This window comes from Oncorhynchus tshawytscha, linkage group LG15, assembly GCF_018296145.1.
Source record: "Oncorhynchus tshawytscha isolate Ot180627B linkage group LG15, Otsh_v2.0, whole genome shotgun sequence".
NCBI classification, from domain to species: Eukaryota; Metazoa; Chordata; class Actinopteri; order Salmoniformes; family Salmonidae; genus Oncorhynchus; species Oncorhynchus tshawytscha.
Genome location: NC_056443.1, coordinates 33639975 through 33667847, shown reverse-complemented (window position 1 = coordinate 33667847; position 27873 = coordinate 33639975). Strand labels below are relative to the sequence as shown.

At 43.6% G+C, this 27873-nt stretch overlaps 1 protein-coding gene across 2 annotated transcripts in view; it reads left to right on the top strand.

Moving 5' to 3' along the window:
• The window catches only part of arap2 (ArfGAP with RhoGAP domain, ankyrin repeat and PH domain 2), a 237733-nt gene that overhangs the window by 5121 nt on the left and 204739 nt on the right, over positions 1–27873 (top strand). Inside the window, exons 2-7 of one of the 2 annotated variants that reach the window (XM_042298473.1) lie at positions 4741–5668; positions 13791–13876; positions 16966–17042; positions 17616–17680; positions 22756–23157; positions 25744–25813. In XM_042298473.1, coding sequence (XP_042154407.1) covers positions 4851–5668; positions 13791–13876; positions 16966–17042; positions 17616–17680; positions 22756–23157; positions 25744–25813 — 1518 coding nt within the window. In that variant the 5' untranslated portion in view covers positions 4741–4850. Of the gene's footprint in view, positions 1–4740; positions 5669–13790; positions 13877–16757; positions 16809–16965; positions 17043–17615; positions 17681–22755; positions 23158–25743; positions 25814–27873 lie in introns of those variants that run through there. The other variant, XM_042298474.1, reaches the window with a different exon arrangement.

Below are 27873 nucleotides of genomic sequence, written 5' to 3'. Positions count from 1 at the left end.
TAAAGGACCTCGGTCTCAGTATGACTCCTTGATAAAATAAAGGACCTCGGTCTCAGTATGACTCCTTGATAAAATAAAGGACCTCGGTCTCAGTATGACTCCTTGATAAAATAAAGGACCTCGGTCTCAGTATGACTCCTTGATAAAATAAAGGACCTCGGTCTCAGTATGACTCCTTGATAAAATGAAGGTTAAATAACAATTCTTGCTGATCTTCTTCTTTTTAGCCAGACAGGGTGTAGTACTGGATCAATGCTTTGTGAGTTTATTCCATTCTAAGGTTTACAGACTGGGTGGTGTGTGTGAGGGGGTGGGATGGTGGTAACCAGAGAGAGATGGCAAACTGAGTCAGATCGTGTGTGTGTGTGTGTGTGTGTGTGTGTGTGTGTGTGTGTGTGTGTGTGAGGAACTGGTGTGTGTGTGTGTGAGGAACTGGTGTGTGTGTGTGTGTGTGTGTGTGTGTGTGTGTGTGTGTGTGTGTGTGTGTGTGTGTGTGTGTGTGTGTGAACTGGTGTGTGTGTGTGTGTGTGTGTGTGTGTGTGTGTGGGGGTGTGTGTGGTGGGATGGTGGTAACCAGAGAGAGATGGCAAACTGAGTCAGATCGTGTGTGTGTGTGTGTGTGTGTGTGTGTGTGTGAGGAACTGGTGTGTGTGTGTGTGAGGAACTGGTGTGTGTGTGTGTGTGTGTGTGTGTGTGTGTGTGTGTGTGTGTGTGTGTGTGTGTGTGTGTGTGTGTGTGTGTGTGTGTGTGTGTGTGTGTGGTGTGGTGTGTGTGTGTGTGTGTGTGTGAGGAAGGCGCTTGTGCCATAATCTGTAAGCACTCACCCCTTGCCAATACAGGTCCCTGCATGTTAAGGGAGTAAAATACACACAGCTATAACCCTTTGAGACTCCGCAAGATAAACCACGAGAGAAACACCACCTTTCACCTCTCAAATGAGCCTTTACTTTATGGGCCGAATCTGTTCTTCACATGTAAAGGTACCTGGACGTAAGTGTGACATCAACACTTTATGTCAACGTTGGAGTTGGGATTTTTACATGTCAGTTTCTCCTCATCTCATCTTTGATGTCCTTGTCCTCTTCGTTTGAAATGAAATGAAACAAACGAGCACAAACACGCGCGTAGCCCTTTACACTCGTACTCCTATACAGGTTGGAAATGGCAGATTTGGACACTGATAAGTGCCTACATTGGAACACAGTGGCTGTACAGTAAGATGCTCAACAAGCCGTCAGACTTCAGGGTCTCTGCTCCACAGCTCTGTATGGGGGTTTTGATTGACAGCGGTTCTGAACTTGAGCACCACGTGACAAGAAGTCTTGTTTTGTTGTCTGAGAGAGAGAAAAATTCTGTCAAATTAAAAGGACTCAATATATTATGAAAGATGAGACATTGAGAATTATAATATATTTTTTATTTTTTTATTTAACTAGGCAAGTTAAAACCACTTTGTCATACAAGCAAGACAAACACCTGTGAGTCCAAATGTGCACTTCACATTTCCACATCATAAAACTCAGTCATATACAGTGTCAGTGTTTATCATCGCTATGTTTGATGTACAGTTACAAGGTAACAATGGCGTTATACCCTGGGTTGTTCTGAACACCGAATGATCACTCTGTTCCGATGTGTTGTGATGACAATTTGCTGTGGACCACACATCTGAGTGAACTCATGACTCAATTCTAAAACACACTAACTGGGGCACCTCATGATGTGTTCAGATCTTTTCTGTTGTTCATCCCTGATTTTAGCTGGTCATTGTTGGCAATAGAACAAGCTTTCAAATGGCCACCTTACCCAGATTTTGATTTATAATGGACCGTTTTTTTGGAATGCGTAAACAACAATAGTAATTGTGTGATGTCGGGGATCCAGGGCTGTGTTCCAAACAAAACAACTACAAGTTTGCTTGTTCTAGTTCCTCAACGCCACAGCTAGGGGAGATCAAAACACCTTAAAGTTGAAGACTCTTCTTTGATTCATAAAAGTGCATTGGAATTACTTAAGAACTGTGCACACTTTGGAGAGATGAGTGGCCACTTGGAGACACCAGTTAGACCTCTCACACAAACACTTGTAAAATGTTTTGTCTTATACTGCACCTACCCCAATTTTTCTAAGAATTTTCATGTCATGTTACTGACTGTATCATTTTTGCCATAATCTCCAAACTGTTCCCTTTTTAATTGCTACTATGGCTATGCGTTAGCTTTCCATATTTCTTCTGTAAGAAACAGTTCATTTTAGCCCTATCCCACAAGTGTATTGGGTTAAATAAGAAGAGGTCTCAGTTGAATGCAGAAGCGTTCTGATATAGCCTCGGTGGTGTGGGTATACCACATATGAAGTTACACTTGTTCCTCAGTGTTAATGCATGCTTCTCTCTTTGACTTCTCATTAACACCACCATACAGGGCTTCCAATAACAGTCTGGTGTTGGTCTGATGCTACTGTGAAACAAACAACACTGCAAGTGTCAGGGTCATATTCATTAGGTACCAAACGTATGAAAACAGACTGAAACAGGACTCAACAAATGTACATTTTTGTTTTCTGTTGCATATTTCTTCTTTTTTTTTTCCTCCTCCGTTGTTTGCCTGTTATAGTGGTGGTCATAAAAGACCTATAAACCCACTGACTATTGTTTGTGATGATTACTGCTGCAGAGCGTTGACCTAAATGTTGACACCGTCAGCACTGTTGGGCCTTGTGGTTATAGATCTGGTATAATTAGAGTTACAGTGCCTTCAGAAAGTTTTCTGAAACCTTGTTCCCACATTTTGTTACGTTACAGCCTAATTCAAAAGTTTAAAAAATAAATAGAAATATCTACATACCCCCATAATACCAAAGCAAAAACTGATTTTGATACATTTTTGAAAATGTTTTACAAATTAAAAATTGATATATCACATTTACATAAGTATTCAGACCCTTTGCTCAGTACTTTGTTGAAGCACCCTTTGGCAGCGACTACAGCATCGATTCTTCTTGGGTATGACACTACAAGCTTGGCACACCTGTATTTGGGGAGTTTCTCCCATTGTTCTGTTGCAAGGTGAAACTTGGCCACAGTCTGAGTTCCTGAGCACTCTGGAGCAGGTTTTCATCGAGATTCTTTCTGTACTTTTCTCCGTTCATCTTTGTCTCGATCCTGGCTAGTCTCCCAGTCCCTGCTGCTGAAAAACATCCCCACAGCACAATGCTGCCACCACCGTGCTTCACCGTAGGGATGGTGCCAGGTTTCCTCCAGACGTGACGCTTGGCATTTGGGCCAAAGAGTTCAATCTTGGTTTCATTAGACCAGAGAATATTTTGGCAAATTCCAAGAGGTCTTTCATGTGCCTTTTACTGAGGAGTGGCATCTGTCTGGCCACTCTATCATAAAGGCCTGATTTGGTGGAGTGCTGCAGAGATGGCTTCTCTTCTTCTGAAAGTTTCTCTCATCTCCACAGAGGAACTCTAGAGCTCTGTCAGAATGATCATCGGGTTAACAGTCACCTCCCTGACCAAGGCCCTTCTCTCTCGATTGCTCAGTTTTGCCCGGCAGCCAGCTCTAGGAAGAGTCTTGGTGGTTCCAAACTTCTTCCATTTAAGAATGTTGGAGGCCACTGTGACCTTGGGGACCTTCAATGCTGCAGACATTTTTTGGTACTATTCCCCAGATCTGTGCCTCGACACAAACCTGTCTCTGAGCTTTACGGACAATTCCATCGACCTCAAGGCCTGGTTTTTGCTCTGACATGCACTGTCAACTGTGGGGTCATATATATATATATACAGGTGTGTCCCTTTCCAAATCATGTCCAATCAATTTAAATTTACTAAGTGGACTCCAATCAAGTTGTAGAAACGTCAAGGATGATCAATGGAAACAGGATGCACCTGAGCTCAATTTCGAGTCTCATAGCAAAGAGTCTGAATACTTCTGTAAATAAGGTATCCGTTTTTTTATTTTGATACATTTGCTAAAAATTCTAAACGGTTTTCTTTTTGTCATTATGGGGTATTGTGATGTCATTATGGGGTATTGTGATGTCATTATGGGGTATTGTGATGTCATTATGGGGTATTGTGATGTCATTATGGGGTATTGTTTGTAGATTACTGAGGATTTGTATTTATTTAATCCATTTTAGAACAGGGCCGTAAATGTAACAATGTGGAAAAAGTTAAGGGGTCTGAATACTTTCCGAATGCACTGTAGGTGAAGTTTGTTTACAGTAAGTGTTTATAGTTCAAGTTGTTATGGGGTGAGAAAGCTTGTTGGAGTGGAGGACTAGACACCATGGAAAAAAAGGAAAAAAAAGACAGAACAGAGTAAGGTTAGTTCTTATTTCAAAGGTCGATAGAATAGGATATGTCAATGAGACCTTAGAGAAAATGTGCTATTTATATTTCTTGTTGAAGATGGACTGGCTTGTTCAACAGTAATGCATATTATTTCTAGCATTGACATTTGGGTTCTTAGGTTTATACTGTGGTGGGGAAAGCACTGTGGCAGATTTTGTTTCAGCTCTTATAGCTCATGTAGTTTGACTGCACCGTGCAGGATTTGAGCGTTCTTATGTAGAATGTCAACTTTTAATGGAAATTAATTGATAAGTGAATTTTGAGGAAACATCATGATTTTTGTTTTTCTTCGGGATATTAGATGTACAGATACATTAGCTACCAACTGTCAGAGGCATAATACATTCTTAATTGTATCCCTCTTGTTTCTGTCCTCAGCAAAACCACCAAACCTTCCCCCACCCAACACTTTCACTAATACTGATCTGCCTTAGATCCATCATCAACTCTTCTCTGGTGTTGATCTAGACCACCACCAAACACCCACCATGTCGGATCCCACTGACCCCAGAGAGGAAATCCTAGACTGGCTGACCAGCCTGCGTCTGCCCCAGTACGCTGCCGGATTTCACCTGGGGGGCTTCCAGTGCCTGGAAGACTGCAGGGGGCTCACTGAAAATCGTCTCCTGGAGCTCCGAGTGTTCCCTACAGGCCACCGTAGACGGATCCTATGTAGTTTGGAAGCCCTAAGATTGGTGGTGGAAGAGCCAGGGGAAGAGGAAAAGGAGGGGGAAGAGAGGGTGTGGGGCCAGAGAATGCCCGTCCCCCAACCCAGACACATCTTCATGACAAATAAGAAAAGGGTGACTTCCTGCCAGCCTAGTGAGAGGGTAGAGCAGGCAAGATGGGAGGGGAGGCAGACCCTACACCCTGGGGCTGGCTTAGCGTTCTCCTCTTCTGTCTCTTCAATCCCTAACTCTTCTATAAAGCGGTCTCCGAGACCACCTCGGCCGACACCGCGTGACCCTCTCAACGTACGCACCACTTCCTCAGCTTCGAACTCCACATCTGGCAGCTGTGATTCCCTCTCTGTCTCCTCCCACTCTGGAGAGGTGCCCTCTGATTGTGAGATCTCCTCTGAGGAGCCCTCCCCTTCCTCTACAGACCTCTCTCCCGGGCCTGACCACGTCCTACCTGGGAAAAACCAAGAGGTTTACCAGGGGAAGATGGTGGATAATGTGATCTATGAGAGGGGCCCCAGCTTGAAGACACAAGCCAAGGGCCCCCGGCCCACCCGTTCCTACAGACTGAGGCACCGGCCAGTTCCCGGGATTCCTGACCAGGTCATCCTACCCCCGCCGGACTGGTAGGCATCTCTCATCCCTCGCCTCATCTGTCTATATTTTATTGATAAGCCTATTATAATATTAAGTGATCAATGGGTGTGTATACCATTGGTTTATGATGTTTTGAAACTTTAACACTTTCTCATAGTTGACCCACCATCTCTATTCAGTCTTGTGTTCCAAAATTTCAATGCTGTTTTTTTATTTTTACATTGGATAAAAGTAGAGACTCAGAGCTTCTAAATTACATACATATCACTGTAGTTAGAGGAAACATGGGGAAGTAAATGCTGCTTTAAAAGGTGATACACCTGGAATCCCATTTAGGAGAAAAAGGCATTAAAACATTTTGCTGTGATTTTCACACTTGCTCTACATTAATCGTTGGGAAACATTTTTTGAAAAGGAATAATATTACCAAATTGCCTAAATGGATCTCTCTGAACATGGTCTCACCAAGTTACCTATTTAGGCAAACCATTTACAGTATTAAATTGCCTACGGTTGTATAATAAATATAACCTTTCACATTGACCAGCCACAGTGCTGTTCTTTGATTGCACTCATTTTAGCGTCGTTCATACCCTCTATAACCTCAGAGCCACCCATATCTTAAACCATTTACATTGGACCACATGCATGTGGCCATGTGCTAAAGCAGTGAGGTAGTGCTTGAAAAAACAAAGAAAAGATTTCAACAGTAAAATGCTTTAACTTCAAGTGCTGAAGGTAAGGGGGGGGGGACAAAGGCTTAGCCTGAGAGCATATTTATGTCCTGCCCTTTGGAGAAGAACATGTAATGTCTGTCCTTTTCATCGCAAAAGTCCTGAGCTTCTACAAAATATTATGTTTGCCAGGTTGTGTCCAGTCCGAGGGATGCTTTCACATCTCTGGGAGGAAGGACATCAACGTTGGACGGCAGCAGAAGCCTGGTTCCATATTAGAGAGAGCTCCTTGGCTACAACAACACCAGGCTCCAGACTGTTGAAGCTGTAAAGGAAGAAAGCAGACTAAAAATAGACAGGAAATTCAAAAACCTTGCATACTAGAAATAACATTAATTGACCCTCAAGTCAAAGCAATAAGCTCAAAGTACAACATTCCTGAAGTGTTGCTTGTTCACCCTTGATCGTCTCGTTGTATAGGAGGCAGAGAGCAGGTTTATGCTGAAAGACAAATTCCAGAAAGAGACGTTAAAACATGAATTAATTAATGTCCTGTAGCTCGTTATTGCCTGTTGACTACTACAGCTGTACCAAAATGTCCTGTACACACCTAACCTGCTTACAGCCCAAGAATGGCAATGCAGATACAAGATAACTAGCTAGATTTAGCAAAAATATAGCTTCATAATTACTAACTGGCTAGATGTAAATGGTATTAATTTCATTCATTTGAACATGCAAAAAAACTACCTCAATCTATAACCTAATAGCTAGCAAGCTATTTAGCTATAATTTTATTAAGGCTAGCTAGCGAGCCAACTTGGCATGTGTCCCTATAACATAACATGGGGTTTGATTAACTTACTAATTGATTAGCATTCGCACCACAGTGGCTACTTCAGGTAGCTAATAAAAACATGAGAAACTGGCTAACATTAAAACGATTATAATTATATAACGGATGCCTTAGCTCATCAACAATGAACATTTAACAGTAGAATGCAATTGGCCAGCTCAGCTAGCTGTCTTAACGTTGCTTCTGATCACAACAAGTCATCTGTAAATGACAAAGCAAGCTATATCGGGAGCTATATAGCTAGAAATGAAAACAACTTTGATACAGTTGAGACAATAACGTAATGTAATGAAACAGCAGGGAGCAGGTCTCGAACCCTCGACCTTCGAGCCCGAGGTCCGACACGCTATCGACTGCCGCAAAAGCATGCCCAGGGTCGTTACAGTATGTACAAGTAAGCATTTTCTAACTGTAGACTGAAACACTTAATAATTCTTCTTCTTCCCTTCAACCAGTCCAGACTGCTTTACCCACAGAAGACAGAGCTTTTGGTCGACACCAGCAACTTTGCATGTTGTCCATGATGACAATATAAGCTAATACAATGGATGTTTCAAATATCCGCGGTAGAAGACTTGAGTGATAGAATGGACTCTCTTTCTCTTGAATGTCCCCCTCATTATCTCAACCAATCATGATGGCTAGGCAAGATTTAGTATTTTCTCTGTCTTAACAGATTTGTGATTTCACATTTTTTATTTATATTAACAAATTTCATACAAGTTTGTTATTATGGCACATGAAAGTTCACATCTTCAAGAAGGCATTTATGCAATACCAAAAGAAAAAAAAAACATTTTGATGAAACAACGCGGTCAAATGCCTCTCCTGTGAAGTAGTGAATCAATCGTCAATCAGCAATAGCCATTTGTGACTCACAGACTGGATTCGGTCTTATGTAGCAAAATTTAAAATGGTGTTTTTTACATTATATAAAATTAGAGACTCGGAGCTACAAATTGGTGTATCATACACTGCATTTGAGGAACAATGGGAAAGTTATTCTGCTTTGAAAGTTGTGTATCCCACAACCGTTGCGAGGGAGTGAAAGTTGTGTATCCCACAACTGTTGCGAGGGAGTGAAAGTTGTTAGGAACAATTTAGGATGATTCACAATAATTGTTTGCTAATATAATAATTGCTTTCCATAATGTAAATAAAGGTTCAAATGTAATTTTGCTAATGGCGAGACTAGTGAGATGTAAAAATCCTTTGCATAAATTGCCCAATTTTTCAGTTTTTGATTTGTTAAAAAAGTTTGAAATATCCAATAAATGTCGTTCCACTTCATGATTGTGTCCCACTTTTTGTTGATTCTTCACAAAAAAATACAGTTTTATATCTTTATGTTTGAAGCCTGAAATGTGGCAAAAGGTCGCAAAGTTCAAGGGGGCCGAATACTTTCGCAAGGCACTGTATATATATGTCTCACCCCATGTTCAAGAATGGCCTTTTTCCCTTTATTCAGATTACAACTGCTCACTTTCAGTTGTTTGAAAACTATATCGTCTACAAAATATTGTTGTTTTGTTTTAAACAAGCCTTAGAATATTTGTTTAATCTACCTGAAAAAATAGAACAAATAATACAATAAATATTGTGGTTAAACTCAAATATACTAATTGATTTAAAAAAATCTATATTAAAACATTTTTTTTGTGTAAATGATTTCATAAATAGGACTGGGGGAGTTATGTCACATGCAGCTAACACAGACATATGGAAATGTCTGCTCTACCCACAATTACAACCAATTAATTGCAGCATTACCACACAAATGGAAGAGGCAAGTGGAAGAGGGAAAAAGTAAGGAACTTGTCTTCAAGACCATAAATGGTTAAAGAAAAGTGTGATAAATAAAAACATATACCAATTTCATTTAAGGACCAAAAACTGACAGCTGTGCCATACAAATTGCTAACTAGTTGGGGAGAGATTTTTGATGTACCGATTCCATGGCACATGGTTTATGAATTGACACGCAAAACAACGCCGGATTCAAAACTTCAAATTTAGACATTTAAGTTATTATACAAAATTGGTGCAACCAATATGAATGTTATATATGGGGATACAATCTTCCCAGCTCTGCAGATCTTGCTGTGAGGAGGCAGAGTCATTTATTTTGGTATTGTCCATATGTAGCTCGTTTTTCATCACAGGTCCAGGAATGGCTAAAGAATTGCAACATTTGCCTAGAACTAACACTGCAGATAGCAATACTGGTTGATTTGAAAAGCCATAGGCAATCAATCAATAACTATCATTATTTTAGCAAAAAGGCTTCTTTAATTTACAATCTGTAGAAGCAATGAGAATAGAAAGGTTCAGTACTTTTGTGAAGCATCACAGCACAGTTGAAAAATATATGGCAAATAGAAATCCAAAATGGTTGGTATTAAGAGATAGATGGGAGGGGTTGAATGGAGCTGAAGGGACTGGATGGTGTTGAGAGATAGATGGGAGGGGTTGAATGGAGCTGAAGGGACTGGATGGTGTTGAGAGATAGATGGGAGGGGTTGAGAGCTGAGACTGGGGTGTTGAGGGGATTGAATGGAGCTGAAGGGACTGGATGGTGTTGATGGGAGGGGTAATGGAGATACTGATGGGAGGGGATGGGAGGGTTGAATGGAGCTGAAGGGTGGGACTGGATGGTGTTGAGAGAGAGATGGGAGGGGTTGAATGGAGCTGAAGGGTGGGACTAATAACAAGATAACCAATGTAAAACATATGGGGTCTGTAAAATGTATAAAGGTTCAGAAATGTTGTGAAATAGCACAGTTACAAATAGAAATCAAACTGGACGGACATCAGAAATAGAGGAAGGACTAAAAACAAACACAATATAACTATTGTAAAATAGATTGTCTGTAAAATGTGTATAATATGTATAAACTGAAGGTAGATGTCTAAGTGTTATTGTTTATTAGTTTACTCCAATTGGGGGAAGGGTGGTAGGATTTGGGGAATAATAAAGGTATATTCTTAAAAAAGGTCTGGATATATATATTTACCCAAATAATATCTGGGGGATTGGAAATGATGCAGACAGTTACGTTGATGGAAGCAACAATCTTTCTGCAATATTAAAGCTGATCACCAAAAAAAAACACAAAAAAAACAGTACACTTTAGCTTAAGATGTGTATAGCTTGCTAGCTACAGTGGGGAGAAGAAGTATTTGATACACTGCCAATTTTGCAGGTTTTCCTATTTACAAAGCATGTAGAGGTCTGTCATTTGTATCATAGGTACACTTCATCTGTGAGAGATGGAATCTAAAACAAAAATCCAGAATATCACATTGTATGATTTTTAAGTAATTAATTTGCATTTTATTGCATGACATAGGTATTTGATCACCTACCAACCAGTAAGAATTCCGGCTCTCACAGACCTGTTAGTTTTTCTTTAAGAATCCCTCCTGTTCTCCACTCATTACCTGTATTAACTGCACCTGTTTGAACTCGTTACCTGTATAAAAGACACCTGTCCATACACTCAATCAAACAGACTCCAACCTCTCCACAATGGCAAAGACCAGAGAGCTGTGTAAGGACATCAGGGCTAAATTGTAGACCTGCACAAGGCTGGGATGGGCTATAGGACAGTAGACAAGCAGCTTGGTGAGAAGGCAACAACTGTTGGCGCAATTATTAGAAAATTGAAGAAGTTCAAGATGACGGTCAATCACCCTCTGTCTGGGGCTCCATGCAATATCTCACCTCGTGGGGCATCAATGATCATGAGGAAGGTGAGGGATCAGCCCAGAACTACACGGCACGAACTGGTCAATGACCTGAAGTGAGCTGGGACCACAGTCTCAAAGAAAACCATTAGTAACACACTACGCCGTCATGGATTAAAAACCTGCAGCGCACGCAAGGTCCCCCTGCTCAAGCCAGCGCATGTCCAGGCCCCTCTGAAGTTTGCCAATGACCATCTGGATGATCCAGAGGAAGAATGGGAGAAGGTCATGTGGTCTGAGGAGTCAAAAATAGAGCTTTTTGGTCTAAGCTCCACTCGCCAAGTTTGGAGGAAGAAGAAGGATGAGTACAACTCCAAGAACACCATCCCAACCGTGAAGCATGGAGGTGGAAATTCTTTGGGGATGCTTTTCTGCAAAGGAGACAGGATGACTGCACCGTATTGAGGGGAGGACGGATGGGGCCATGTATTGAGAGATCTTGGCCAACAACCTCCTTCCCTCAGTAAGAGCATTGAAGATGGGTCATAGCTGGGTCTTCCAGCATGACAACGACCCGAATACACAGCCAGGGCAACTAAGGAGTGGCTCCGTAAGAAGCATCTCAAGGTCCTGGAGTGGCCTAGCCAGTCTCTAGACCTGAACCCAATAGCAAATCTTTGGAGGAAGCTGAAAGTCCATATTGCCCAGCGAAAGCCCAGAAACGTGAAGGATCTGGAGAAGGTCTGTATGGAGGAGTGGGCCAAAATCCCTGCTGCAGTGTGTGCAAACCTGGTCAAAAACTACAGGAAACGTATGATCTCTGTAATTGCAAACAAAGGTTTCTGTACCAAATATTAAGTTCTGCTTTTGTGATGTATCAAATACTTATGTCATGCAATAAAATTAAAATTAATTACTTAAAAATCATACAATGGGATTTTCTGGAGTTTTGTTTTAGATTCCGTCTCTCACAGTTGAAGTGTACCTATGATACAAATGACAGACCTCTACATGCTTTGTATGTAGGAAACCCTGCAAAATCGGCAGTGCATCACATACACTTTGTTTACCTACAGTGGGGAAAACAAGTAAGTTCACACAAGGTACATAACATTAGCTAACGAGCCAGACATCTAACATTAGCTAGTCAAACAACAATGAACAGTGCTGGGAGCTAACCAACCATGTTCAATGTTAGCTAGCTAACATTAGGCTCTAACTAGAACAGCAAACAGCTCTGGGAAACAAATAATATCAGCTAGGGAGCCAGCCAGCTAAAGTTAGGTTGAAATGAAACCACTTTCTGTCAAAATTTGAAAATGTGTAATATCTGAAACTGTACGTTAGTCTAGCGTTAGCTAGCTATCTTACCTATATACAGTGAGGGAAAAAAGTATTTGTTCCCCTGCTGGTTTTGTACGTTTGCCCACTGACAAAGAAATTATCTGTCTATAATTTTAATGGTAGGTTTATTTGAACAGTGAGAGACAGAATAACAACAAACGAATCCAGAAAAACGCATGTCAATAATGTTATAAAATGATTTGCATTTTAATGAGGGAAATAAGTATTTGACCCCTCTGCAATTAAACGACTTAGTACTTGGTGGCAAAACCCTTGTTGGCAATCACAAAGGTCAGACGTTTCTTGTAGTTGGCCACCAGGTTTGCACACATCTCAGGAGGGATTTTGTCCCATTCATCTTTGCAGATCTTCTCCAAGTTATTAAGGTTTCGAGGCTAACGTTTGGCAACTCGAACCTTCAGCTCCCTCCACAGATTTTCTATGGGACTAAGGTCTGGAGACTGGCTAGGCCATTCCAGGAACTTAATGTGCTTCTTCTTGAGCCACTCCTTTGTTGCCTTGGCCGTGTGTTTTGGGTCATTGTCATGCTGGAATACCCATCCACGACCCATTTTCAATGCCCTGGCTGAGGGAAGGAGGTTCTCACCCAAGATTTGACGGTACATGGCCCCGTCCATCGTCCCTTTGATGCGGTGAAGTTGTCCTGTCCCCTTAGCAGAAAAACACCCCCAAAGCATAATATTTCCACCTCCATGTTTGACGGTATTCTTGGGGTCATAGGCAGCATTCCTCCTCCTCCAAACATGGCGAGTTGAGTTGATGCCAAAGAGCTCCATTTTGGTCTCATCTGACCACAACACTTTCACCCAGTTGTCCTCTGAATCATTCAGATGCTCATTGGCAAACTTCAGATGGGCATGTATATGTGCTTTCTTGAGCAGGGGGACCTTGCGGGCACTGCAGGATTTCAGTCCTTCACAGCGTAGTGTTACCAATTGTTTTCTTGGTGACTATGATCCCAGCTGATCATTTCTTTGTCAGTGGGCAAACGTACAAAATCAGCAGGGGATCAAATACTTTTTTCTCTCACTGTACATCATCGTGCATGGACGCGTCTCCCTGTCAGGAATGCGATGCCACGTTTGCCCTTAGTTTGAAGGTAAAATCCGGAGACAGGTGTTTCCTCCATCTCTTTTAGCTATCATACTCTAATTCCACTGATTTCAAAACTCGATCCTCTAGAAAGTAGAGAGCCACACTTATGCAGCTCCACTACACGATACAAAAAAAAAGGTGCATTCGACAGGATTACCAACACAGACTGACGAGCTTCTATGGCAGACCAATCCGAACTCTTCTCTCTGTCCAGCCCACTCATTATCTCAGCCAATCATGGCTAGTGGGACGGTTGCTAAAGTTCACATGTTCAAGAAGGCATTTCTAGCAACAAAAAAAACGCATTATGATAAAAAGCATTTTTTTTTAAACTTTCAAACGTTTCCTGTATCGGGTCACATTTGGGGAACGTATCCTTTCTACTCAAAGGCATATATATATATATATATCCTGATCCCTTGTGTGTCAGACAGTGTTCTAATAAAGGTTATTCTCATTCTTTTCCCTCCTCAGGAGCTTGCCGCCGCTAACATCCACAACCGACCTTGAACACCTTCCCTGCGTCCAGGTTCCCGGCGGTGCTGACGGCAACCAGAAAGGTCTCCTAGCAACAAATCCTATTTTAGCTCTTCCTTTAATATTTTATATTATCGAGTCAGCAGGCACTACTATTGTTTGCCCTGATGAAAAAAAGGGGGGAGGGGGGAGAGAGAGAGGGGAAAAGGGAGAGAGAAAGAGGGAGTGTGTTTTAGATTCATCACGGGGGGAACCAACGGGGAGGGATTGTGTTTTGAGGGTGCTTTTGTCTTGCTGGGATTGTGCTCTCGCGCGCTCTCGCTCTCTCATCTTGCGTAGTGGTGCCAGTGAGGCCTAGTGTATATCCCGCTTCACTCTCCTAACTCCAGAAGTTTTTTTTTTACTTTGTTGGCAAATTGACCTTTAATGATACATGCAATGTGTTGTGAGGTCTGTGTTGATGCCTCCCTCTGTCTATGGTGGCTCCCATATATATCTGTTGAATGTGGATCTGACTCTTTCCTTCCAAAAGTATATAAAGTACATACAACTCCCCCCCTCTTTCTTCCTAGTTCATATCTCTCTCTCTCTCTCTCTCTCTCTCTCTCTCCAATAGATCGTGATAAACGACCCTACTGTCTCTCAGACACCAGACCTGTCCATAGAGATAAGGGTGTGATAGTGTGTTCCTCTTCAACATAGAAAGTGGATCTGTCTCTTTCCTTCCAACAGTAAATACAACTTCCCCCCCCTCTTTCTTCCTAGTTCCTACCTCTACTTTTCCTCCTTTATTCGATTTACTTGGTTGCTCTCTGTCTCTCTCTCTCTCTCTCCCCCCTTTTTTTGTCTCGCTCCCCTTTCTCTCCCTTTCTGACTCTCTCTCTCTCTCTCGCTCTCTCTCTCCCTTTCTCTTTCTCCCCTTTCTTTCTCTCTCTCCCTTTCTCTTTCTCCCATTTCTCTCTCTCTATCCCCCTTTCTCTCCCTTTCTCTCTCTCTCTATCCCCCTTTCTCTCCCTTTCTCTCTCTCTCCCCCTTTCTCTCTCTCTCCCCCTTTCTCTCCCTTTCTCTCTCCCCCCCCTATCTCTCCCTTTCTCTCCCTTTCTCTCTCTCTCTCTCCCCTTTCTCTCCCCCCTTCTCTCCCTTTCTCTCTCTCTCTCCCCCCTTTCTCTTTCTCTCTCAGCCCAACAGATCGTGATAAACGACCCTACTGTCTCTCAGACACCAGACCTGTCCATAGAGATATGGGTGTGATTGTGTGTTCCTCTTCAACTTAGAAACACAGCCACCAGGTCCTACTATCTCCCAGTGCCTTGTCTCGATGGCCTATCTAGTAGCTCGTATCTATGTATGTGTCTGGCTGTTTGTGTAGGTATGTGTGTGTCCGTCCGCCGGGGAATGTCTGCCGGCCCTTGCTGTCCCCAGGAGATGGGTGATGTTATTTGTCACTGTGACAGGCGGTGGCCCACACCGGGTCGCCCCGGGTCTATAGACTGATGGTGTCTGGGTGGTCTCATACTTCCTCCCCCTCTCCTCCCTCCTCGGCTGAGGTCCCTATTGGGCCTCACACAGGGCCAATGAACGTCCTTGGTTTGGCTAGTGTCTGTCTGGGAAAGGGAGAACAAGTTTTTTGCACTTTTGTAGAAGAGAGAGAGAGGAGGGAGAGGAGGAGGGGAGACGACAGGGAGGGAGAAGGAGGGGAGACGACAGGGAGGGAGAAGAGAAGGAGGAGGAGGGGGAGGAGGAGGGGAGACGACAGGGATGGAGAAGGAGGGGAGACGACAGGGAGGGAGAAGGAGGGGAGACGACAGGGAGGGAGAAGGAGGGGAGACGATAGGGAGGGAGAAGAGAAGGAGGAGGAGGGGAGACGACAGGGATGGAGAAGGAGGGGAGACGACAGGGAGGGAGAAGGAGGGGAGACGACAGGGATGGAGAAGAGAGGGAGGAGGAGGGGAGACGACAGGGAGGGAGAAGGAGGGGAGACGACAGGGATGGAGAAGAGAGAGGGAGAAGGTAGGAATATGCTTTTGTAGAAGAGAGAGAGAGGAGGGAGAGGAGGAGGGGAGACGACAGGGAGGGAGAAGGAGGGGAGACGACAGGGAGGGAGAAGGAGGAGAGACAACAGGGAGGGAGAAGAGAGGGAGGAGGAGGGGAGACGACAGGGAGGGAGAAGGAGGAGAGACGACAGGGAGGGAGAAGAGAGGGAGAAGGAGGGGAGACGACAGGGATGGAGAAGAGAGAGGGAGAAGGAGCGGAGACGACAGGGAGGGAGAAGGAGGGGAGACGACAGGGATGGAGAAGAGAGGGAGGAGGAGGGGAGAAGACAGGGAGGGAGAAGGAGGGGAGACGACAGGGATGGAGAAGAGAGGGAGGAGGAGGGGAGACGACAGGGAGGGAGAAGGAGGGGAGACGACAGGGATGGAGAAGAGAGGGAGGAGGAGGAGGGAGACGACAGGGAGGGAGAAGGAGGGAGACGACAGGGATGGAGAAGAGAGAGGGAGAAGGTAGGAATATGCTTTTGTAGAAGAGAGAGAGGAGGGAGAGGAGGAGGGGAGACGACAGGGAGGGAGAAGGAGGGGAGACGACAGGGAGGGAGAAGGAGGAGAGACATCAGGGAGGGAGAAGAGAGGGAGGAGCAGGGGAGACGACAGGGAGGGAGAAGGAGGAGAGACGACAGGGAGGGAGAAGAGAGGGAGGGAGGAGGGAGACGACAGGGATGGAGAAGAGAGAGGGAGAAGGAGCGGAGACGACAGGGAGGGAGAAGGAGGGGAGACGACAGGGATGGAGAAGAGAGGGAGGAGGAGGGGAGAAGACAGGGAGGGAGAAGGAGGGGAGACGACAGGGATGGAGAAGAGAGGGAGAAGGAGGGGAGACGACAGGGATGGAGAAGAGAGGGAGAAGGAGGGGAGACGACAGGGAGGGAGAAGGAGGGGAGACGACAGGGAGGGAGAAGGAGGGGAGACGACAGGGAGGGAGAAGAAGGGGAGACGACAGGGATGGAGACGCGAGAGGGAGAAGGTAGGAATATGCTTCAACATGTTACACAGAACTCTGAGGGGAGGATGCATTCAAGTGTTATGGTTTTGTGGTGCAACAACAGTATGTAGACCTATACCATGAGCATTTGTCTGTGAGAACTAATGATGTTTTATGTGTGTCCTTCTCTCTACTCTAGCCCCACTGCAAAGAACGTTGTCTCCCATTGTTCCTTATGGAGAAACATTCCTATACAACAACCCAGAGAACATACTGGTAAGGTGAAATACTGAAGTTGTATGTGAAACCAAATAGGTGCACTACTATTAAGCACTTAGACCTACAGTTGTATAGATTACATTCAATATAAGAACATTATTTACAACCAGGCAATGATAACAAGATCTCCAGAGAGATTTGGTCACGGGAGCCTGATCAGAGCCTGGTTGGCCCCACCTGCGGCCCCACCCCATCTGTCATATCCTTCCTTCCTTTGATATGTGTTTATTGTTACCCCTTTCACAGAGTACATATTCTCAGAATCTTGACATGTTCACTGTTTTGAGATTATGTGGAAGTAGCTAAGAAGCTAAGAGAGAAACTCACTATCCAGTCCTATTTTCTATATGTCTGCCCACACACATCCACTTCCCCCTGTCTCTTCTTTCACTGCAAATTGAGAGTAAACTTGAGGCTCAATCAGTTTCACTTTGGCCTCTGAGGTTAATAGAAATGTCACCTGCTAGCCTAGCCGCTAAGCTAACCTAGTCACTATGCTATGTCTAACAATGCCTGTTTTGAAAGTGCCCTTGTGTGACTTTATGACTAATCTGTGTCATTCTGTCTCAGGACCAGGGTACTAAAGAACTGTTCAAGAAAGAAATCAAAGAGAATGTCAAGCAGAAGAAGCCGAGGTGAGATGAGAGCCACTCCGATACACAATAGTTGCCCCTATAACAGTAAAGACTACATTTGCTTAGGCCACAAATAGTCAAACAGTATTTCAAAAGAGGAAAGCATTTAACTACTGAAATTGGTATGGTTGCTAAACCCTGCTTCAGTTGTCTGTACAGTATTGCAAAAAACAAAATTGTAATTACATTTTTACAAATGCGAAAGTATTACACAAATGTAACACAAGTAGCATTTGTAAAAAGCTTTACACAAATATTGTTAATTGATAAATATTGATTGATTTGATATATATATATATATATATACACTGCTCAAAAAAATAAAGGGAGCACTTAAACAACACAATGTAACTCCAAGTCAATCACACTTCTGTGAAATCAAACTGTCCACTTAGGAAGCAACACTGATTGACAATAAATTTCACATGCTGTTGTGCAAATGGAATAGACAACAGGTGGAAATTATAGGCAATTAGCAAGACACCCCCAATAAAGGAGTGGTTCTGCAGGTGGCAACCACAGACCACTTCTCAGTTCCTATGCTTCCTGGCTGATGTTTTGGTCACTTTTGAATGCTGGCGGTGCTTTCACTCTAGTGGTAGCATGAGACAGAGTCTACAACCCACACAAGTGGCTCAGGTAGTGCAGCTCTTCCAGGATGGCACATCAATGCGAGCTGTGGCAAGAAGGTTTGCTGTGTCTGTCAGCGTAGTGTCCAGAGCATGGAGGCGCTACCAGGAGACAGGCCAGTACATCAGGAGACGTGGAGGAGGCCGTAGGAGGGCAACAACCCAGCAGCAGGACCGCTACCTCCGCATTTGTGCAAGGAGGAGCAGGAGGAGCACTGCCAAAGCCCTGCAAAATGACCTCCAGCAGGCCACAAATGTGCATGTGTCTGCTCAAACGGTCAGAAACAGACTCCATGAGGGTGGTATGAGGGCCCGACGTCCACAGGTGGGGGTTGTGCTTACAGCCCAACAACTTGCAGGACGTTTGGCATTTGCCAGAGAACACCAAGATTGGCAAATTCGCCACTGGCGCCCTGTGCTCTTCGCAGATGAAAGCAGGTTCACACTGAGCACATGTGACAGACGTGACAGAGTCTGGAGACGCCGTGGAGAACATTCTGCTGCCTGCAACGTCCTCCAGCATGACCGGTTTGGCGGTGGGTCAGTCATGGTGTGGGGTGGCATTTATTTTGGGGGTCGCACAGCCCTCCATGTGCTCGCCAGAGGTAGCCTGACTGCCATTAGGTACCGAGATGAGATCCTCAGACCCCTTGTGAGACCATATGCTGGTGTGGTTGGCCCTGGGTTCCTCCTAATGCAAGACAATGCTAGACCTCATGTGGCTGGAGTGTGTCAGCAGTTCCTGCAAGAGGAAGGCATTGATGCTATGGACTGGCCATCCAGACCTGAATCCAATTGAGCACATCTGGGACATCATGTCTCGCTCCATCCACCAACGCCACGTTGCACCACAGACTGTCCAGGTGTTGGCGGATGCTTTAGTCCAGGTCTGGGAGGAGATCCCTCAGGAGACCATCCGCCACCTCATCAGGAGCATGCCCAGGCGTTGTAGGGAGACCATACAGGCACGTGGAGGCCACACACACTACTGAGCCCAATTTTGACTTGTTTTAAGGACATTACATCAAAGTTGGATCAGCCTGTAGTGTGGTTTTCCACTTTAATTTTGAGTGTGACTCCAAATCCAGACCTCCATGGGTGGATAAATTTGATTTCCATTAGTAATTTTTGTGTGATTTTGTTGTCAGCACATTCAACTGTGTAAAGAAAAAAGTATTTAATAAGAATATTTCATTCATTCAGATCTAGGATGTGTTATTTTAGTGTTCCCTTAATTTTTTTGAGCAGTATATATATTATATATATATAGATATATATAAAAACTCAGCAAAAAAAATAAACGTCCTCTCACTGTCAACTCCGTTTATTTTCTGCAAATTAATGTGTAAATATTTGTATGAACATAAGATTCAACAACTGAGACATAAACTGAACAAGTTCCACAGACATGTGACTAACAGATATGGAATAATGTGTCCCTGAACAAAGTGGGGGTCAAAATAAAAAGTAACAGTCAGTAGCTGGTGTGGCCACCAGCTGCAATAAGTACTACAGTGTATCTCCTCCTCATGGACTGCACCAGATTTGCATCAGTTCTTGCTGTGAGATGTTACCCCACTCTTCCACCAAGGCACCTGCAAGTTCTCTGACATTTCTGGGGGGAATGGCCCTAGCCCTCACCCTCCGATCCAACAGGTCCCAGACGTGCTCAATGGGACTGAGATCCGGGCTCTTCGCTGGCCATGGCAGAACACTGACATTCCTGTCGTGCAGGAAATCACTCACAGAATGAGCAGTATGGCTGGTGGCATTGTCATGCTGGAGAGTCATGTCAGGATGAGCCTGCAGGAAGAGTACCACATGAGGGAGGAGGATGTCTTCCCTGTAATGCACAGTGTTGAGATTGCCTGCAATGACAACAAGCTCAGTCCGATGATGCTGTGACACACCGCCCCAGACCATGACAGACCCTCCACCTCCAAATCGATCCCACTCCAGAGTACAGACCTCGGCGCAAAGTTCATTCCTTTGACGACAAAACGCGAATCCGACCATCACCCCTGGTGAGACAAAACGGTGACTCGTCAGTGAAAAGCACTTTTTGCCAGTCCTGTCTGGTCCAGCGATGGTGGGTTTGTGCTCATAGGCGGTGTTGTTGCCAGTGGTTTCCGGCGAGGACCTGCCTTACAACAGGCCTACAAGCCCTCAGTCCACCCTCTCTCAGCCTATTGGGGACAGTCAGCACTGATGGAGGGATTGTGCGTTCCTGGTGTAACTCGGGCAGTTGTTGTTGCCATCCTGTACCTGTCCCACAGGTGTGATGTTCGGATGTACCGATCCTGTACAGGTGTTGTTACACGTGGTCTGAAAATGCGAGGATGATCAGCTGTCCATCCTGTCTCCCTGTAACACTGTCTTAGACGTCTCACAGCAATTTATTGCCCTTGCCATATCTGCAGTCCTCATGTCTCCTTGCAGCATGCCTATGGCACGTTGATGAGCAGGGACCCTGGGCATCTTTCTTTTGGTGTTATTCAGAGTCAATAGAAAGGCCTCTTTAGTGTCCTAAGTTTTCTTAACTGTGACCTTAATTGCCTACCGTCTGTAAGCTGTTAGTGCCTTAACGTCCGTTTCACAGGTGCATGTTCATTAATTGTTTATGGTTCATTGAACAAGCATGGGAAACAGTGTTTAAACCCTTTACAATGAATATCTGCGTATTTGGATTTTTTACTTTGAAAGACAAAGTCCTGAAAATGGGACGTTCTTTTTTTTGCTGAGTTTAAAACTTCTTATGGCTGCAGGGCCAGTATTGAGTAGCTTGGATGTAAGGTGCCCAGAGGTGCCCAGAGTAAACGGCCTGCTCCTCAGTCCCAGTTCCTAATATATGCATATTATTATTAGTATTGGATAGAAAACAATATGAAGTTTCTAGAACTGTTTGAATTATGTCTGTGAGTATAACAGAACTCATATGGCAGGCAAAAACCTGAGAAGAAATCCAAACAGGAAGTGGGAAATCTGAGGTTGGTCGATTTTCAGCCCAGCCCCTATTGAATACACAGTGGGTTATTGGTTATGTTGCACTTCCTAAGGCTTCCACTAGATGTCAACCGTCTTTAGAAACTTGAATGAGGCGTCTACTGTGATGTGGGGATTAGAGCTCTTTGGGTCAGTGGTCTGGCAGAGAGCCAGGTCCTGGTCAGGAGCATTTCACATGATAGAGACCTGCTTTCCATGGCTTTTCTACAGACAATGGAATTCTTCGGTTGGAACGTTATTGAAGATGTATGCTAAACACATCCTAAAGATTGATTCTATACTTAATATTTCTACAACCTGTAATATAACTTTTTGAAGTTTTCGTCCGATGTTCGGCTGGACCTGCACGAGCGTTTGGATTTGTGTACTAACAAAAGTATCTACTTGGAGATAAATAATGGACATTATTGAAACAAATCAAACATTTATTGTGGAACTAGGATTCCTGGGAGTGCATTCTGATGAAGATCATCAAAAGTAAGGGAATATTTATAGTGTTATTTCTGATTTCTGTTGACTCCAACGTGGCGGATACATTTTTTTTTCTGAGCGTCGTTCTCAGATTATTGCATGGTTTATTTTTTCCGAAGAGTTTTTTTGAAATCTGACACAGTGGTTGCATTAAGGAGAGGTATAGCTATAAATCCATGTCTAACAATTGTATTATCATCAACATTTATAATGAGTATTTCTGTAAAATGATGTGGCTCTCTGCAAAATCACCGGATGTTTTTGGAACTAGTGAACGCAACGCACCAATGAATACTGAGATTTTTTTTTGATAAATATGAACTTTATCAAACAAAACATACATGTATTGTGTAACATGAAGTCCTATGAGTCTCATCTGATGAAGATCATCAAAGTTTAGTGATGAATTTTATCTCTATTTGTGCTTTTTGATACTCCTCTCTTTGGCTGGAAAAATGACTGTGTTTTTCTGTGAGTTGGTGGTGACCTAACATAATCGTTTGTGGTGCTTTCGCTGTAAAGCTTATTTGAAATCGGACACAGTGGTGGGATTAACAACAAGATTACCTTTAAAACGGTATAAAATACATGTATGTTTGAGGGATTTTAATTATGAGATTTCTGTTGTTTTGAATTTGGCGCCCTGCACTTTCACTGGCACGATCCCGCTGATTTTTTTAATGGAAAATCTACATAAGCGTACAGAGGCCCATTATCAGCAACCATCACTCCTGTGTTCCAATGGCACGTTGTGTGAGCTAATCCAAGTTTATCATATTAAAATGATGTTAGCACAGCTGAAAACTGTTTTTTGATAAAAGAAGCAATACATCTGGCCTTCTTTAGACTAGACGAGCTGAGTGTCTGGAGCATCAGCATTTGTGGGTTCAATTACAGGCTCAAAATGATGACTGATATATGTATTATTTGATTGATATATTAAATTCAACTCAACGTCATCCTATCCCACAGAAAGAAGCATGGTAAGATCAAGGAGTCCAGGAACAAGACACAGGTCCCTCCACCTACTTCAACGGTCCACAACCTCTATGAAGATGACTACTCTATAGTGGAAGAGTGCACCACCAGTTGGGAACTATCCAATCATGCTTGGCCTAACGCTGCTACGGCGACCCCGGAGCCCCTCCTCTCCGGCTCCCTGCCCGGCCCCGCCCTCTCCCAGGTCGTTCCCATGACAATGGTGGTGTGTGACCTCTACTCAGAGCCCTTTGACACGCTGGGTGGTCTAGTGAAGAATACGTTACCCGTGTTACCCGCAGACCACGAGGATAATATCTCCCCTTACGCCTGCTTCTACGGGGCCCCTAAGACCAAACTCAAGATGGGGTGGCTGGACAAGCTCTCACCGCAAGGGTAAGACCACAGGATGAAATAGAACATCACATAGTAGTATTCTATTGTACTATTCTATTATGGTATGCATTAGTTGAAGCTCAATGTTACATTGAAATCTACCATCATATATGAGCCAATATCACACTAATGTCGATGAAATTCACAAATCAACTTGATTGGAGGTACACAACACACTCCTTGCCTATCGTCATGTGCCCTCCGGCTGTTACAGAGAAAGACATACCGGATTTTTAACAGGGTCGTTGAGTTTTCTGCGTTTACCTAGCTAAAATTCTACATGTCGGATTAAAACTAAACTGTAGCGTCCATTTCAGTGACCTTTTGGATTTAAAACATTTTGGATTCAAATCGAATCAAATTGTATTTGTCACATGCGCACAACATGTGTAGACCTTACCGTGAAATGCTTACTTACAAGCCCTTAACCAGCAATGCAGTTCAAGAAATTGAGTTTAGAAAATATTTACGAAATGAACTAAAATGAAAACAAATAAGAAAATAAAAAGTTTGTAGGTGCAACTGTTTTTAGAATTTAATCGCTCTCACATGCACATTTCCATTTCAACAATGTTCTACCTTTTTGTAGCATTTCTGACATCTTTTCAGCTGAATCTCAGAGCTCTAGCTGGGTCAACTCAGTTGTTCGCCAACAACACAGCTGCCACATCCTGGCAGTTGTAAGAAGTGGCTGAGAACAAATCTAGGCTACTGTAGCTAGCTAGCTGTATGGCGGTATTCAAGCTGAGGATAATAAATACAAAAATATTTTTTGATTAGCTAGCTAATGTTATCTAGCTAACGCTTCTTGTCCAAAGTCCAGCATCTAGCCTCTGTAGCTAGCTTTCAGCTGACTGGTGTTAGCTAGCTATCTAATTAGCTACCGAAAACAGGCAAAGGAAGGTAGCAAGCTATATATATTTTTTTATGTAAGGTTTGTTACATAAATAACTTCAGCCACTAGCTAGTTAGAGCCAGATGAAAACAGCTGACAACAACAGCTCGACACAGAAGCTAGATAACGATAGCTAGCTCACGTCCAAATGCCAGTCCTACATTTTCCCACATAACATACCCAGCTAGCTACATCAGTTCAAAACCAACACCGGTGGTGTAGCACTAGGGGTGTGGGGGGAGGGGCTAATGCCCCTAATGGGGCTATATAAATGTGTAGGATTTACAAGCTGTATAAGGAACATGTAAGATGTGGCCCTATTGTACGAGGGGGATCTTTTTGTTGTGTCTTTATGGCTGAGGTATACGACCTTCAAAGGTCATTAACTTATAACCGTTTTATTTTTTTATTTGATTTCAATTGGAATTGAGTCATATTTTACATTATAAATTGGATGGTTCGTGCCCTGAATGCTGATTGTCTGACCATGGGTATGACAAAGCATTTATTTTCTACTGCTCTAAATAGATTGGTAGCCAGTTTATTGTAGCAATAAGGCATCTCGGGGTTTTGTAGTATATGGCCAATATACCACGGCTAAGGGCGGTGTCCAGGCACTCCGTGTTGCGTCGTGCTAAGAATAACACTTAGTCGTTGTATATTGGCCTTATACTATACCCCCCCCCATGTCTTATTGCTTAAATGTAAGAATGTCAGAATGAATTGAATTATTCACCTTTTGAAAACTTTTTTTACTTTTGACTATCCATGGTAAATTCTAGCATACTTTAATAGTTAATTCAAAACGGATTTGAGCTATTAGCCACCAGACCAGTGTTTAAACCAGCAACCCTTGCAGTTATACAAGCACACCACCTGTGCCATTAATGCCCAGACCTTTTGGCAGACATGGTTTGTGTTGTTACATCTTTGGGTTTTGTCCACCAGCTTTAAAAAGCTGAAAGTACAATATTTTTGGTTATTTATAATATATTTCAGAGCGCTTTAGATGATAGAATAAATCTCCACACTATACGTTGCTTGTTTTGTCACATAAACTGAAATTTTAGCAACCAGGAAATGGAGGAGCGATTTTCTGCATAGTGTACCTTTTTTAAATACCCAGGCGTTGTAAGATCTGGTATGCGTCTGCAATGTAGTCGTGCAGGAACTCGACCAAGGACTACCCAGAATCCTTAAGTGGGTTAACAGAGCTTCTTGTTTCTGTTCTCATCCTCTTCTGTTTAGGTGTGAGAAACCAAACCTTATTTTAGTTTTCACAACCTCAGAGCATGCCAGCGGTTGCTTTACTTTATATTTGTATTTCTCTGCTTGTTTATGCTTTCATAGTTCCTCTTACAAAAAAAAAATCTGTCACTTCCCTTTTTTTGTTTTTGTGCCCTTCTTCTGAAACCACATGATTAGCATAGAGTTGTCAACCTGCCTTAGTTTGAGATGTTGAATATTCATTTATTTTAACAGCATAACCCACACCCTGTTTTACTGTACCATATGGTAGGCTTGTGTATGATACTATTCTACTGTACAGAATGAACTTGATTGAACTTGTCTTGTGGTTGGGTGGAGATGCTGTTCTGTAGTAGTTCAAAGCAACACTTTTCATTTAAAACATGTTTTTGTTTGCATTCATACTACTTTCAGCTCTTCAACTTTCCTTCTTTCACTTTCAGAAACTGTGTCTTTCAGAGAAGATGGGTAAAGTTTGATGGAGAGAACCTCTCTTATTACAACAATGATAAGGTCAGTCACACACACACACACACACACACACACACACACACACACACACACACACACACACACACACACCAAGTGCTTTCACCTCTAACGTGTTGCACGCTACCACTACACACACACACACACACACACACACACACACACACACACACACACACACACACACACACACACACACACAGTGCTTTCACCTCTAACATGTTGCACGCTACCACTACCACACTAACAGGCATGTCTTCTAATCAACCACACATGTTCATAACTTCCTCCTACACACACACCTCCACACACCACATCTTCATTATCTGAAGAAAGGTATTCTGTACCACTACGATAGTAGGTACAGTACCTACAATGAGGTCCAAATGTATTTGGACAGTAAATACATTTTTTGTTAGTTTTGGCGCTGTGGTGTAAAATGGGTGGAGGGGAGAAACTATGTTCAAAAAGTGCTACATTTCTAAACAGTTCACCTGATAAGGATGATAACACCCTGAAATAAATGTGACAATCTGGACTAACATCATAGTAAAATGTATAATTTCACACCCAACGTGCTGAAGGAAAACAAAGAAAGACAAGTCACTGTCCAAAGACAAATACAGCCCATCCACCCCTCTAATACATCCACCCACACATCCACCCCTCTAATACATCCACCCACACATCTACCCCTCTAATACATCCACCCACACATCCACCCCTCTAATACATCCACCCACACATCTACCCCTCTCTAATACATCCACCCACACATCTACCCCTCTAATACATCCACCCACACATCCACCCCTCTAATACATCCACCCACACATCCACCCCTCTAATACATCCACCCCTCTACACATCTACCCCTCTAATACATCCACCCACACATCCACCCCACATCTAATACATCCACCCACACATCCACCCCTCTAATACATCCACCCACACATCTACCCCTCTAATACATCCACCCACACATCCTACCCCTCTACCCCCCACACATCTAATACATCCACCCACACATCCACCCCTCTAATACATCCACCCACACATCTACCCCTCTAATACATCCACCCTTACATCCACCCCTCTAATATATCCACCCACACATCCACCCCTCTAATACATCCACCCACACATCCACCCCTCTAATACATCCACCCACACATCCACCCCTCTAATACATCCACCCACACATCTACCCCTCTAATACATCCACATCCTACCCTAATACATCCACCCATCCACCCCTCTAATACAGCCACCCACACATCCACCTCTCTTATCCATCCAGCCCTCTGATCCATCCACCCCTCTGATCCATCCACCCCTTTGATCCATCCACCCTCTAATCCGTCCACCCACACATCCACCCGTCTGATCCATCCACCCCTCTGATCCATCCACCCCTCTGATCCATCCACCCACACATCCACCCTCTGATCCACCCAATCCTCTGATCCATCCACCCACACATCCACCCCTCTAATCCATCCACCCCTCTGATCCATCCACCCTCTGATCCATCCACCCCTCTGATCCATCCACCCCTCTAATCCATCCACCCCTCTAATCCATCCACCCCTCTAATCCATCCACCCCTCTGATCCATCCACCCCTCTGATCCATCCACCCCTCTGATCCATCCAACCCTCTAATCCATCCAACCCTCTGATCCATCCACCCAAACATTGCATTAGGAAAGTGCACAGTGCCTTCTGAAAGTACTCAGACCCCTTGACTTTTTCCACACTTTGTTACTTCACAGCCTTATTCTAAAATGGATTTAAAAGAAGAAGGTATTAAGAAGAAAAAACAGAAATACCTTATTTACAAAAGTATTCAGACCCTTTGCAATGAGACTCGAAATTGAGCTCAGGTGCATCCTGTTTCCATTGATCATCCTTGATGTTTCTACAACTTGATTGGAGTCCGCCTGTGGTAAATTCATTTGATTCGACATGATTTGAAAAGACACACCTGTCTATAAAAGGGTTCAGCGCAAAAACCAAACCATGAGGTCGAAGGAATTGTCTGTAGAGCTCCAAGACAGGATTGTGTCAGGGAGGTGACCA